General features: G+C 41.0%; 1 protein-coding gene across 7 annotated transcripts in view; it reads left to right on the forward strand.

The window, feature by feature from the left end:
• Positions 1 to 15384, forward strand: part of ADCYAP1R1 (ADCYAP receptor type I) — a 153527-nt gene extending 138143 nt beyond the window's left edge. For 4 of the 7 annotated variants that reach the window (XM_060782656.2, XM_060782660.2, XM_060782658.2 and 1 more), the window contains 3 exons: positions 2762 to 2891; positions 5486 to 5527; positions 8546 to 15384. In XM_060782656.2, coding sequence (XP_060638639.2) covers positions 2762 to 2891; positions 5486 to 5527; positions 8546 to 8755 — 382 coding nt within the window. In that variant the 3' untranslated portion in view covers positions 8756 to 15384. The remainder of the gene's footprint in view (positions 1 to 2761; positions 2892 to 5485; positions 5528 to 8545) is intronic. The other 3 variants (XM_060782657.2, XM_060782659.2, XM_060782662.2) reach the window with 1 other exon arrangement.
• Positions 15385 to 15421: the final 37 nt, after the last annotated feature.

A 15421-nucleotide genomic window follows, 5' to 3' on the forward strand; every position in this document is an offset into this window, starting at 1 on the left:
TTGATAGGGAAATGTATATACACACAAGAAATGACTAGGATTCCTTCCCTGAAGCTTCATCAAAGTGTTCCTAAATCTGCTATCAAGAAATGGAATTATCTTCTTCCTTGAAGGTGGAAATCACCACCAAGCAATTCCTGAAAATGTGTCTTTTGTTTCTTCTTCTTCTTGTGCTTCTACCACCATTCTTTCCTAAGTGTTTTGCTTTAAAGTTGTCTCATAATGGTCTGTATTTCTGTCACACATTTCCTTGAGTGTTCAGCACACCTGAACTAAATCTTAGCAATTCCTTTAGTAATTCCTTTAGCAGAGTGGGTTGTAGATCAGAGACTTCTTGACCATGGAACTCTCTGTTTCGGAGTGTGGTGGAAGCTCTTTCCTTGGGGGCTTTTAAACAGAGGCTGGATGGCCCTCTGCTGGGAGTGTGTTGGTTGTGCTTTTCCTGCATGGCAGAGAGTTGGACTAGGTGGCCCTTGGGGTCTCTTCCAATGCCATTATCATTCTATGATTTTATGATTCTAGGACAGAAAGTCAGAAATTTCAGAAATTGATCATAAAAATCAGGGGAGGCTTGCTTAAAGCTATTCTCCCAGTAAGATAAGTGGTATTTTTTAAAATTCATGTTGTGAAAAGTTACTAATAAATTGCCAGAACATGTGGATGTTTTCTCCTGAATTTTCCTTTTTGTTAGTGATGGTAAAGCCAATAAGTGACAGTCATGCCATCCCTCATAGTAGTTAGTTTCAGGCAGAAGCAACACATTCATTCTTAGTTTAAATTCCATTTCTTTAGCAGTTAATTCATGATTTAAAAGAGCTGTCCAAGTGCTGAACAGAGTGATGGAAACAGGATTCTGTATCTGGACAGCTCCCATAGAACCTGATTGAGCTGCAGATGAGCTGCCATTAGAACCAAAACTGTATTCTCTGCATCTCAGTAAGACATCAACTGCTTAACACTTTCACAAAGAAACCTTTCCATGAAACCTTTCTGGAAGGCCAAAGATGAAGGGCACAAGCTCGTGCCTTTTCTAGATTACTTTCAGACTCTTCTCTGATCAACTGAGAAAAGCTTCTTTGATTGAGAACCACCCACAACCTAGAAGTATTGGGAAAATATCATCGGGGTGTTATGAGAGGAGAGGCTGATGTAGACTTTACAGGATGAGTTTCAGGAAGGTATGTTTTTGTAAAATCCATTCCATAAGCCTCTCAAAAGTCAGAACAGAAGTTGAAGCTAGATATTAAGAATCTGTCAAAGCTGCAAGTGCTTGTTTCAGAGTGAAGAAGCAGTGTGCATTTTCATTGTAGAATTAATGCAGCTTGGCACACATCACAATTGCCATGGCTCAATGTTATGGAATAATGAGAGTGTAGTTTAACAAGGTCTTTAACCTTCTCTTTCAAAGAATTCTGGGCCTCACCAAACTACTATCCAAGAATTCCATAACATTGAGCCATAGCAATTAAAGTGGTGTCAAACTGCATTAATCCTACAGTGTAGATGTACCCTGTAGATAGATGCACCAACATATCCAGACAGGATATGTAAAGCTATGCAGTATAAGAAGTATTTTTGACAACTCCCACCGATCCTTGCTTGAAGTCTTTCCCATGATAAAGAGTGCATTCTAAAGGTATGAATAGCTTGCTGTTATCAGCTGCATTTCTGCTCTGTGGAAAAACCAGTGGGAGCTCAGCTCTGAGCTGGGGAGAATGGGAATTGCACCATTAATGCTTTGGTTGTGCTGCTTTCTGGCTTGTTTGCATGCATGGGCCATTTTGCTGCCATGAACCTCAGCTGAAAAGGAAATAATATGTGCAATAATATTGAGAAGAGTGGAAGCCCTTAGAAAAGTAGACTGGATTTTCCTGTCTTGCACAACAGTTTTCTACTTTAAGCAGAGCCGTATGTGGCTCATGAGATCCCTCATTGAGACTCCTAGAAGCCCTTCAAAGCCTCCAGAACTGGATCAAGTTTCAAGTGATCTGCCTTGGATTGCTGTGTGTTTTTGAGCTATATGTCCATGCTCCAGTAGCGTTCTTTCCTGACATTTCACCTACATCTGTGGTTGGCTCTCCAGAGGTTCTGGTGGCCAACAGAACCTCTGAAGATGCCAGCCACATATGCAGGCAAAATGTCAGGAGAGAATACTACTGAAACATAGCCATATAGCCCAGAAAACCCACAGCAACCCAGTGATCCCGGCCATGAAAACCTTTGACAACACAATCTGCTTTGGCCTGCAATTTGGCTAAAAATCTCCCTATATAATCTAACAATGCAGCATCTCTAAGTGATTCTATTTTGGCCCAAAAATTGGACAAAATCTAAAAATGCAGCAGTATTCTTCCCCTACCTTTTCAAATGTCCAGGTCCAATCCTACTTCCCAAATAGAGGACCTCAGCTTCTCATGTTGGTCTACAACTGGCATGGTCAGCAATATCTCTCCATAAAGTCAGAAAATCCTGGCTTGAAAGATCTCAAAGACTAGGACCGAGAGAGATACTGGATTGCTGACAATAGTCAGCAGTAACAACATTGACCTCACTAACTGGACCAATGAGTTGGTTTGGCATAAGCTTCATAAGCTTCATAGGTGTGACCCTGCCCTTGCTGAACAAGGAGATCAAAACTAAATGTTATTTCAGGTACGATGGAGGTCTCTGTTGGCCTTTCCCCCTCCATGTCAGATCAGAACAGACGTTTGCTGATTGAGTCCACTTCGATTCACAAAGGTATGTTTCTTTATCTCAACAGGAGGCTGGCCCGCTCGACCTTGCTTCTCATTCCACTCTTTGGGATTCATTACACAGTGTTTGCCTTTTACCCTGAGAATGTCAGCAAGAGGGAAAGGCTGGTCTTCGAACTGGGGCTGGGATCTTTCCAGGTGAGTTCAAGAGGCCTTGTCCATTTACTTTTCCACCCACCCTGTTGCTGTCAGGTAGTTCTGAATGAAAAATTACAACTGTAGGAAGTCAAATTCACCTTTAATTTTGGCATTTTGCAGAATGGAGGGGGGGGGGACTTGGAAAACTATTTACTAAAGTTGAGTAAACTTGAACAAGAGTATATAATTGTCTGTGTTTACATAAAGCTCTCACGATTGGCAAAGAAAAACCAGCGTGAATACAGCATCAAATAATATAGAACAGCTCCACTATGCATATTCATCATAAAAATTCACAGATATCAAAAAATTATCTTAAAATTAGGCATGGATATTTCTATGTAAATGAAGCTCTTTCACCTAAATTTCATTTTTCCCTAACCTTCTTGCAACATCTCTGTTTTCAAGCTGGTTTGTACTACTCTAGACCTACTACACTGCCATATAATCCAGATTATCAAAGCAGATAAATTATTATTTTTATTTATTTACGGCGTTTATATGCCGTTCTTCTCACTCCGAAGGGTGATTATGTGGATTATACTACTGGAACATGGCCATATAGCCCAGAAATGGCCATGTTCCAGTAGTATAATCCACATAATCTTCTTTGAACTGGATTATATGAGTCTACACTGCCATATTATCTGGTTCAAAGCAGATAATCTGGATTTTATATGGCAGTGTAGAAGGGGCCTTAGAGAAAGGGATTAAAATGCTATCTGAAAAAGAACATTCTCTTGTACGTTCTTTGTTCTGAGCAGCTTGTGCCTCCATCTTTGACTATCTCAAATAACATCATACACAATATGCCTCTCTCTGTCTTTTCCCTCAAGTTCTAGAGCTATCTATTGCACTATCAACCCCTTTAGAGGACCTGAGGCCAGAGATAGGGGAATTATACCTCATGCCTAGCCAAAGTGTCATGAGCAAAAAGGGTTGGGTTTCTGAATGGCAAAACATCCTGCTTGAAAAGATATCCCAGAAATAGCTCCTTCTGTTAAACCTGAAGCAGAAAGGCACGAGGGGGGGAAAGGCTCCAGGTAGGGCCTGAAGTGCATATCAAGAGAAAAGAGAGGGCTTTTTAAAGGAAGCCCTGGGAGATAGCTCCAGGTCGATCACTCTTTCTTTCCTAGGAAGTGGGAGCCTCCTTAAAATGCCTTGGAAAGCTTTGTGTAAGGAGAGAGAGTGGTGCAATACCTGTAGCACCTGTCTTCTCTAGAGTTGAAAGAAACAGATGTAACAAAGCATTAAACCCCGTCTCCTCTACAGACAGAAGGGAAAGGATCACAGAAAGAGTGGTTTCTTAACTCTGATACTTTTAATCCAGGTTGTAATGAAGGATATAAGGACAAACAATACCTAAAATGTATTGTCAAAGGTTTTCATGGCTGGAATCACTGGGTTGTTGTAGGTTTTTTCGGGCTATATGGCCATGTTCTAGAGGCATTCTCTCCTGACGTTTCCCCTGCATCTATTGCAAGCATCCTCAGAGGTTGTGAGGTCACAACCTCTGAGGATGCTTGCCATAGATGCAGGTGAAACATCAGAAGAAAATGCCTCTAGAACATGGCCATATAGCCCAAAAAAACCCTTCAACTACCCAATACCTAAAATGATGGGAAGGAGAGCCTGAGAAGTTCTCCCTCCCCCATAATGGGCCAGATAGGGTGCTTTCTTAAGCCCGTTACTGAAACCCAGGCTCCTTTGATGGGAAATAAGGAAAGGATCCCAGGAAGGGAATTTCTTAATCCTATTGCTGACACCCAGGCTCCATTGAAGGAATGAAAGGAAAGGGTCCCAGGAACAAAAAAGGGAGCCTCATAAGTTCCCCAATGTGCTGGATCTAGCCATATTTTTCAGGTGCAGACTGAAAACGGCTCTCCAGCTACTCGCCCGTTTTCGGGAGGAGCACAAAAATGGATATGGGGGTCTACCACACTCCAGCCAGCAGAAACGGATCTAGGTTCATCTGAAATGCACAAGCCTAATAGATATTCAAAGAACATTTGGAAAAAATGGTCAAAGATAAAGTTTTTTGAATGTCAGGAAACCCTAATGAGAAAAATCCTAGACTGGTGAGAATCTTTCTGGTTCTTCTCCAGGAATGAAGAAAATAACAATTACATATACTAGTCACTACTTCAGTAACCTTGGATCTTTAGGGTTTTTTTTCAAACACTGCTCCAAACATAAAAAGATCAGTTTAGAATAATATTTCGTTACAAGCTGATTATCTCTTATCTAGAATTCCAAAATCTGAAATACTACAAAATGTCTATATAAGTGCCTGGGAAAGCGACACCCTTGCTTTCTTGTATTCAGAGTGCACAAAGTTTGTTTTTCATACAACATTATAAAAATATTGCATAAAATATGTGTATAAAGTGTATTTGAAACATCAGTGTGTTTTTTATTTAGACTTGGGACCCATCTCTGAGATATCTACTCATGTATATATATGCAAATAGAAATATTCCAAAATCCAAAACACTCCTGGTGTCAAGCATTTCAAATAAACGATACTCAGCATGTATTTTTGGAACTTCCCAATGCATCTAATAATATGATTGTGTTCTCTTTTTTTGCTTCAGGGCTTTGTGGTTGCTGTCCTTTACTGCTTCTTGAATGGGGAGGTAAGCCTTTGGGATGGTTGGTTACTTCTCCTTGTAGTCTGAAATCTGCTTACATTTCCATCTTTCCACCCCTCTGCTTTTCCTCACCCCTTTTTCAAAATCTGCCAGGATGGAGTCCCATTCCTCTTAGGAACATTTCCCTCAAAAAACTTAGAATAAGCACTATCAAGCTTGCAAAAGGAAGCCAGAGGAAAACCATCACAGTGATGGACTCCCAAGTCAACATCAGCTTAGCTTCTCACATCCTGGCCCTGTCTTTCTCCCAGATCTCCAAAGTAGATTCAACACCTTGTATCAATCCTTTAAGGTTCAGATTGAAACCTGGATTGGATTCACACAGGTTCCACTAACAAGCCTCTCATTTTCTTAGTCCAGAAACATTATTTCTTCCAAGCATGTGTCCTCTTTTGTAGATATTTACGAAAGTGATAGGAATATATTTTCCTCCCAATGGATCCAGAAAATGGTGAAGAAAAAACGTTCTTGGCATTTATAGGTACTTTAACATCTATATAAATAAAAATGTAATGTTCGTTTGTGGGAATAACATAACTCAAAATCCACGGGACGAATTGACACCAAATTTGGACACACCACACCTATCAGGCCAATGAGTGACCATCACTCATAAAAACACTGGAAAACACAGCGGAAGAGACTTAAAAAGCCATATATATATATATATATATATATATATATATATATATATATATATAACACATATATATATACACACACACTACACACACACACACACACACATATATATATTACAACACATGAACATAACCACATATGTACACAAATATATAGACACACATATATACACACACAAAACACGTATATACAAACTGAGCCATAGCAAAGCGTGGCAGGGGATGGCTAGTTCATTATAAAATTGCTCTGGATTTTATTTGAGTCATTTTAGAAATGACTCGAAACAAACACATTTTTTCATTGATATGTATGACAGCAGCAAGGTATCAGTAACTACAGAAATCAGCCTTCTTTTTAAATATGTTGTCAGTCACTTTGAGTCCCATTATTGGGAGAAAAGTGGGATACAAAAGCTGATGATGATGATGATGAAGATGAAGATGTAGGATCAAAAATTTCAGTCTTTATGGGACAAAAAATTACACAAGGCTATTTTCAGTTATAAATAATGTGTGCCAATGCTTATCTATCTCTAGGTTAGCATAAATCATAAAATGCACTAGATGGGTGGTTCACAAACTTTGGTCCTCCAGATGTTTTGAACCTCCCAGATTTCCTGACTTTTGGCCAAGCTGGCAGGGGCCTCTGGGAATTGTAGGCCACATCCTTTCGAGGTCCAGTATTTGGGAACCACAGCACTAGGTTATTCTTATCAACAAGGCCATAACTAGGCATGAAGCCTTGCCTTCAGCTTACTTAGGCGTTGCTCAATTTTAAGGTCTTAATGAAAGATTCTATTGTGTTTGGAGCTGGTTCTCTTTGTTAATACAGCTTTTGGGCTCAGTCTTGTGAGGTATTGTTGAACCTACAGTAACTAATGTACAGTACAGTCATCCTCTTCAACATCCAGGCCATTCAGAGCCAATCCCACTCTGGACACCTTCTTCCACTTCATATGCATCTCCCCATTTTGGGTTGCCTTTCTTGATCAGTGAAAGAATGTGAAGGAATGCTTGGAGATTTGAGCATGAAATCGTGATGGGAATGGAACTATGCATATCAATGTCAATCCTCAAAATATGCATGCATGCTTGACCTTCAGCTTCTATGTGTTCAGTCATGATGTTTGTAACACTTCCCTGATGTTCCTGAGAAACCATTATGAGTTTCTTGGCAATGACATGGCTCCAGTCATGACACATTTGTTCAATATGGCATCAGTTATTGTCAAGATGGCTTACAATAGAGATTGTGGTGGTGGAGGAGAAGTATTGATAATTGATTGAAATGTATGGAGCTGCTTTGAATTGGTATATTTAATCAACTAAAGCAGGGTTTCTCAACCTGGGGGTCGGGACCCCTGGAGGGTTCGCGAGGGGGTGTCAGAGGGGTCACCAAAGGCCATCAGAGAAACCCAGTGTTTTCTGTTGATCATAAGGCTTCTTTGTGGGAAGTTTGCCCCAATTCTATTGTTGGTAGGGTTCAGAATGCTCTTTGATTGTAGGTGAACTATAAATCCCAGCCACTACAACTCCCAAATGTCAGGGCCTGTTTCCTCCAAACTCCACCAGTGTTCACATTTGGGCATATTGAGTATTTGTGCCAAGTTTGGTCCAGAGCCATAATTGTTTGAGTTCACGGTGCTCTCTGGATGTAGATGAACTACAACTCCCAAACTCAAGTTCAGTGCCCACCAAAAGCTTCCAATATTTTCTGTTGGTTGTGGGAGTTCTGTGTGCCAAGTTTGGTTTGATTAGATCATTGGTGGAGGTTAGAATGCTCTTTGATTGTAGGTGAACTATAAATCCCAACACTGACAAGTCCCAAATGTCAGGGCCTGTTTACCCCAAACTCCACCAGTGTTCACTTTTGGGCATATTGAGTATTTGGGCCAAATTTGGTCCGTTGAAGGAAAATATGTCCTGCAAATCAGATATTGACATGACGATTAATAACAGTAGCAAAATTACAGTTATGAAGTAGCAAAAATAAATAATTATTTATGGTTGGGGGTCACCACAACATGAGGAACTCTATTAAGGGGTCGTGGCATTAGGAAGGTTGAGAAATCCTGAACTAAAGCTTCAGTTGATTGATTCATGGGGATCAAAGATGCATCTACAATGTAGAATGAATACAGTGTGACACCACTTTAATAGCCATGGCTCAATGCAATGGAATCATGATAGTGGTAGTTTAGTGAGTGGCAGAGAAGGCAAAAGACTTTGTGAGCCTGCATGGGGAAACCTTTGAATGCCTTGTCTTGCATTGTTTCAAGAATGTTCTGATTTTTGTTTAAAGAGATACTTGTATCAGCATGAACCCAAGCACCTAAGTACATTAAAAAATGACCTCTTAAAGTTTCTCCCTAAAGGTGCAATCAGAAATAAAGAGGAAATGGAGGAGCTGGAAAGTCAACCGGTATTTTGCTGTGGATTTCAAGCATCGCCATCCCTCTCTGGCAAGCAGCGGAGTGAACGGGGGGACGCAGTTGTCCATTCTGAGCAAGAGCAGCTCACAGATTCGCATGTCGAGCATAAATGCGGAGAACCTGGCAACATGAGTCCATAAAACCACCTCCCTTCCCGACTCCCTCCCAGCAAGAGAGAGCAAATCCCTTGGAAACCAACAAAAAGTCATATTCTTGGTGGCGTGGGTTGTTGTGTGTGTCTCTCTGTGTCTTTTTTAAAAACAAAAACAAAACATCTCCCTTTTATTAATAAAGGAGCGAGATCGCTCTGGAATCATGGCATCTCTGACGAGTGGGAGAGTTGGTGTCGAAAGGTATTGTAAATACGCAATGGAGATCATCCAGACAAGACAAGACATTCAACCCACCCACTGTCCCAGCGAGCTGCAAATAATTCCATCTTTGGCCTTGCGTTTCTGGTGATCGTTGTGCCATTGTGAGTTTGGTTGCCATGCTGATACTTGTGAAAGAACATTTCATGGAATTTGTTTCTGCTCTCTGTTGCCATTTCGAGCACACCTCCCTTCATCTTGGACCATCTTGGACCTTTCTCCTTGTGCTTTTTCATGACTTGGAATGTAACTCAGTCCCCAGGTGGGCTCATTACCAGCCTTGACATTGTGAACATTGAGGTGGATTCCACCAGAAGCATTCAGAGCATCAAATGCATCTGTGGAGGGTCAGCTGAACAGAGCAGATGACACAAATGGATGATCTACACACAAAATGTGGAGTCATTGGTATCATCCTGCCTCCAGGAATGTATCAGAAATGTTGAATTAAGCTGTGAATTTTCTAAAAAGGCAGTCCCCGCTATGATAGAGCTATATTTTTGAGATGGATGGGTTAGTTTATTTTTCCCTTCATTTTGTAAGAAAAGCAAAACAGACATGGAAGTGGAGGGGAACCTATATATGGTTACCCCGACATTCAGTATTGATGAGTTCCAGGAATGTGTACCTTCTTTTGGACTACATGTTTCATTGGCATTTCTCCATGGAAATAGAGGTTGAAACTGGGCATGGTGACCTGCAAATGACTGGTGTTCTTTGGGGGGTGGTACAAAGTGGGAGTCCAAGGTTCACACCTAAAGGGCTAGGGCACCAATTCTGTGGATTATGTAGCCAAAAAGAAAAGCCCTACACATAAAACCTGAAATCCATCATGGCGGTCCACAGAAGGTCCAGCTGGATGATCTGATGCCATGCAAGAGAAATACGAAAGACTTTGAAAGTGGGAGAAATGTGTGTATATATATATTTGAATGTATGAGCTTTCTTCAGCTGAGCATTTGAAGCCTAAATCCAATGGTTAGACCCAACTAGAGTAGATCGCTTGAATCAAGTCATGAATGAATTTGGCACTTGTGTCATCTCAATGTATTCAATGGATCTACTCCAGAAATGCAACCAGCAATTGGATTTACGCCAGTGGGATTTAGCTGGGAAAAGGTCATTTAACGCCTTTGATTTTGGGTTGGAGGAAGGAGGAAATCCTTTTTCGATCCTGCCTTACAGTCAGAGCCACAACTGAAACATAGCTACTTCAGCCGAATTACCACAATGATGTCAATTTTTAGGAGGCCTTGTGTAATGAATGCACAAAGTCTCCAAAGGACTCTTCTTAATTCCACTGTGGATTGCCGGAGCCTTTCTAGATGTTTCAATATCCTTTCCAATGTGAGTGTGTAAACCTCTGTGTGTGTGAGGGTGTGTGCACATTAAAAAGGAATATATATTCATTTTTTAATGTAGAGTATATATCTGTATAATATTTTTGTTAAACACTAAAGAATGAATGCAAGCTCTCGATGGCCAAGACAATTGCAATGAAAGGGCTGGTTCTTTCTCCTTAATTTCAATGAATGGAGTTGTCTTTCTAAAAGGTTTGGAGGAGAGATGTCATGGTGGAGGGAAGACATTTCCCTGAAAAACAATCTGGAACCTGGTTCATATATGTTGAGCTGCCCAATCTTTTCTTAAGAGCACACAAATTCTTACCATGCAACGAATATTGAACATTTGATACTGGCCCTTGGTACACAAGGTGTCATGGTTTATGTGACATGACAAAGAAGATTTTTTTGCATATAGATCTCCATACATATTCTTCATATGGTGGTCATGTAATGCAATTACATCAGTTGTATGATTGAGTTGAGGAACCTTTCCAGTCTGACTTTATCATTAAAAGTGAGGCAACAACCTCAGAAGGCAGATGTTGGAAACATCAGCCACCACATCTATCTCCCTGTTTCTCCTGAGACTTTGGGCCACTTCTTTCAGACGTTTCACACAGCCAATCCAGCTTTTGTATGTGGAATAGGGTAAGCAGGTCATTTTGTCTTTCTCTTATGACAAGAACAAAACAACCCTTGGGCTGGCTTCATGTCTTTCTCAATCTGAGGAGGATTGGATTCCTCAAAATATATAACCCAGGTCCAGATTGGAGAGTTTGGATACATTGGCCTTTTGGCGTCCTAAATGTTGATGCAGAGGTTCTGATGAAGATGGATTTCTTGCATATGAATGTTCACTGCAGCTCCTTTTCTAAATCGTGAAGAATGTTCACTGATCTCTTTCCCCTTGTCTATTTTTCATATCCCTACTTGGCTATAGAAACCGGGGCCCTCCCACACTAGACAACAATAGCTCCTTTATGATTCCTCTTTCACTGTCGTGGCTGCATCCTTCTGAATCCTGGGGATTTGTAATTTGGTGAAGCACGAGAAGAGCTCTATGGCAAAGAATTCTAAGCACCTCTCCCTAAACTATAAATCCCAGGATTCCATGGCATTCAAAGTAGAATCATGGTGCTAAAATTGTGTACTGTGTAAGGGTCCCCTTTGGTTTTCCAAGTTCCAGCTCAATTGTATTTGGCTTCTCTGGTCAACAATATATGAAGTGGGGGAACTTCAATCTTCACTTCCCTGCCAGGAACAACAGAGCTTGCATATCCTGCTCTTTTGCAAGTATGGCCTGTTCATGCCATTGAGGTTGAACAGAAAGTCTCTCTTATTCCTAAGTCCTTTCTATGCACTAGAAATGTCACAGGGCTTTTGGAAAGGGCAGATGGCTACCACTTGGATGCCTTTAGCTCAGAGTGGTTGCCATTTCCCCAGTATGTTGAATATCAGTTGCAAGTTACAGACTTTTGCTTAGCCCTGATACATTACCTTCGACCACCATTCAGAGTTTGGTTGGTTGTCAACTTCCCTATAGCCATGAAGGAGTAAAGCAAACCCAACTAGGGCCCAGGGGACTGAGGCACTATGTTTGCCGGCCATTGGAGAGGAAAAGGGACTCATGTCCTTTTTGGAGAACTGGATCAGGGCACTGTGTATAAATGCTCTTGGGTTTTTCTTCTTGAGTTTTGTTATCTCTCAGTTGTAACGTTTGCTATGTTGAGTTGTTGTTTTCAAAAGTTACTTTGTTTCTAACGGAGAAAAAATGGAATGGAATGGTCACCTCTTAGCCAAATAATTCAGGAAAGATGTCCAATGGGAAACCAGATTGCTTTCCTAAGGAAGACTTAACTCACCTTGATGTGGAGCCAGTTGTTATGATACTTTTCCATGTTGCTCTAGAAATCGAGGAATGTATAAGAGTGGAAAGATTCATGGAAAGGATCATCTTAATTCCATCCATCATTTGGGCTATGGATATGGTAGTTATTCTTTCTCACTTGGTCTTGTAATTACAATAGGACCCTCATATCTGTTGGGAATATACCCCAAGACCATTGACCCCTATAGATACTTGACCCTATCGATAAGAGTATATTTTGAGTATACTTGGGCTGGAAGCATATCATCCATCAGCACCAGGGAAGCTTTCAAATACTTTTGAATGGAAATACACTATTTGAAACGTGGGTAAGTGAAACCATGGATATTAAATCTGTGGATAAGAGGGTTGTGGTATATGGCATTGTTCCTTCATTCCAATGTGGTTGGGAAGAGAACATGGAGATCTGCTTGTGACATCACTACAAATATCAACCCCAATGACTTGGCTGTTTCATCTTAATCTAGGGTTGCCAAGTAGGATGCAAGATGAAGCTCTTGACATTAAAATCCCAAGATAGTGAGAAATGATAACATATCATAAAACTCTATCAAGAAGGACCTGCCTGCTCTTACTTTCGAATCTCAACTTTCAATTGCATCTGTCCCTTCCCAACTGTACTATTCAAAAGCATCAAGTGCTCAGGTGAACACACCTATATCCAGAAACACTGGTGGGGACAACCAAGTCAATCCCAAGATTTACAAAGGGTTAAAGACACCACCATGGCCCAGGTTCAAAGGGAGAAAGCAGCTCTGAACAAAGTCGCCCATTGATGCTGGAAAGTTTAGTCTAGAAGTACAAGAGCCAGGAAGCCAAGAATATCCAGTGTGGTTACAGAGAGGTTTGGTAACTGTTGTTTTGCAGCAACAGAATGAACTGTGTGAACTGATTCACAGCCAGCCATTAATCAGCCCAGTTGGCCTTGTTAGTTCAGAATCCCATGTTTAAACTGGTACATGACATTTCCTGACCTTTTGTTCTTGGCACTTTAATTTTGCTAAAATAGGTGAAAGGCCTCTTCTTTCTTCTGGCCTGCAACTGGTTTCTAGGATGGGATGGGCTTTGCCATGCCTCCTCCAGCTCCTACTGGACCCTATAATTTTGGCTTTCTTCTCCCCTTTTTTTGTCCAAGGAATCCTCCTCCAGATAGGACATAATCAACATGACTGTGGCCTCCCTTATGGAGCATGGAGGCGAGATCTTGCTCTATCACCAGTGCCTCCATAGCCTTGCCTTACTCTACACTTACAAGGCTGTGTTGAGGAGGGGCAGGTGCAACTCAAAGGTAGAGTTTGAGAGGTAAAAGAGGACAGGCATCTCCATTCCATTTGAGAGAGTTCGGTGTTATCTTGTTTTACTCCATGCTCAGTTCAAGATTGAAATTATAGGAGCCAAATCTGAAGTCCAATCTGTCTCTGAAGAAAGGCTGCAAAAACCCACTATAACTACTTACAACCAAAGGGAAGCATACTTCCCAACCTTGGTTTTTGTTCATGACAATACATTGATAGACTTCTTTCTTTAGGTTTTCATTGTAAAAATAGAGTCCCCCTTTTTCCTTATAGTAAAATGAGAAGATCTCCTGTATATCTACTAGGTGGGGGAAGTATAGCGCATCTCCATAAGCCATATTGTGAATCCTGGACCACACTTTTATGGCTTCTGGCACACCCCAAATTTAATATTTTGTACCTTTTCAAATTATTTTTGTCCCCAACCATACAAAACAAATGTAGCACCAATAACCTCCCTAAATATCCAATGCACATCTGCCCCTCACACATTTTCTTCCCTGGGAGCAAAAGGGGTGATAATTTCATACACTATCAGGCATTAGACCTTGTAAAATAAAGTTAGGAAAACTGGGACTCAATTCCTACACAGATGCATTAGAGCCAAAATCACTGACATGGAGCAGGTTTTGGTGAATCAGGTAGTTAGAATTCAATTGGATGAAAAGAAGAATGTTATCCTGACTATATCCAGTGGGCTGATTTCATCTTATGGTGGCTTGGTGTTATGATTGGAAAGAGTATTCATTTGTGAACTACTGCCCATCCGAAAAAAGAACAACTGAAGTCCAAGAAATCATGGTTTCCACCCTGTTAGTGAATTACAAAAATGTTTAATTAGAAGATTGAAAAGTCCCTTTTTTCGATGCTACGGAGGCTGGAAATCTCTACTGAATACTCAAATGACCAAAATACACCCTGAAAATCCCACTTTCTTTTCTGCAGCTTGCTGAACCCAGAGATTTCCTAGAAGGGGGAGAGTTGGAGGAGCAGCAAACAGACATTCAGTGTGTGTGTGTGTGTATCAGGAGCAACTTGAGAAACTGCAAGTTGCTTCTGGTGCGAGAGAATTGGCTGTCTGCAAGGATGTTGCCCAGGGGATGCCTGGATGTTTTACCATCCTTGTGGGAGGATTCTCTCATGTCCTTGCATGGGGAGCTCACAGAGGGAGCTCAACCCGCTCTCCCCGGATTCAAACCACTGACCTGTCTGTAGGCAGTCTTGCTGGCACAAGGGTTTAACCCATTGCACTACCGGGGGCTCCAGTTATTTTCTGAGATACAGAGCAACAACACCATCTATGAAGGCCACTTGGGAAGTTCTAGAGGTCTCTGTGGATGAGTGTCATTGTACAGCTAGCCATTGCAAAATAGAGGAATGCTCGTTTGCTGTCATGTCCTTTGGAAATTTCCAGGTTCAGGAGACCACAGCAAAGAAAAATACAAATTCATGAGGACCTTCAATGGTCCTGGCTTAGAACTACCCCCTCCTCCCAATCCATCCCAGTTACCCATTCCAAGTCCAATCCATTAATTTATTTTCCAAACTCAAACTCCAGTCTAGTTATAGCATCAAAACTGTGTTCCCAATGGGACCGCTCTACTCCTCCATATTGTATTGAAGAGGGAATGGGTAGATGGGGCAAGAGGTGACTCTTTTCATTTGTCAGCCTTCAAGGGAGTAGAAACCAAAATGCCAAATTTGCTTCTACAGGTGATGTAAATATCTGTTCTTGGTTTAAACAGTGCTGTGTTTCATTTCTTTCCTTTCCCCCCCTCCTCCGCTGCTGAGATATATTTTGGAGTTTATGAGAATCTATGTTATTAAAAAAGAAAATGTAATAATAATAATAAAACATTTGTTGTGACACGTTTTTTGGAATTATTTTACAAACAAACAAACATGC

This window comes from Anolis sagrei, chromosome 6 (genome assembly GCF_037176765.1).
Source record: "Anolis sagrei isolate rAnoSag1 chromosome 6, rAnoSag1.mat, whole genome shotgun sequence".
NCBI lineage: Eukaryota > Metazoa > Chordata > Lepidosauria > Squamata > Dactyloidae > Anolis > Anolis sagrei.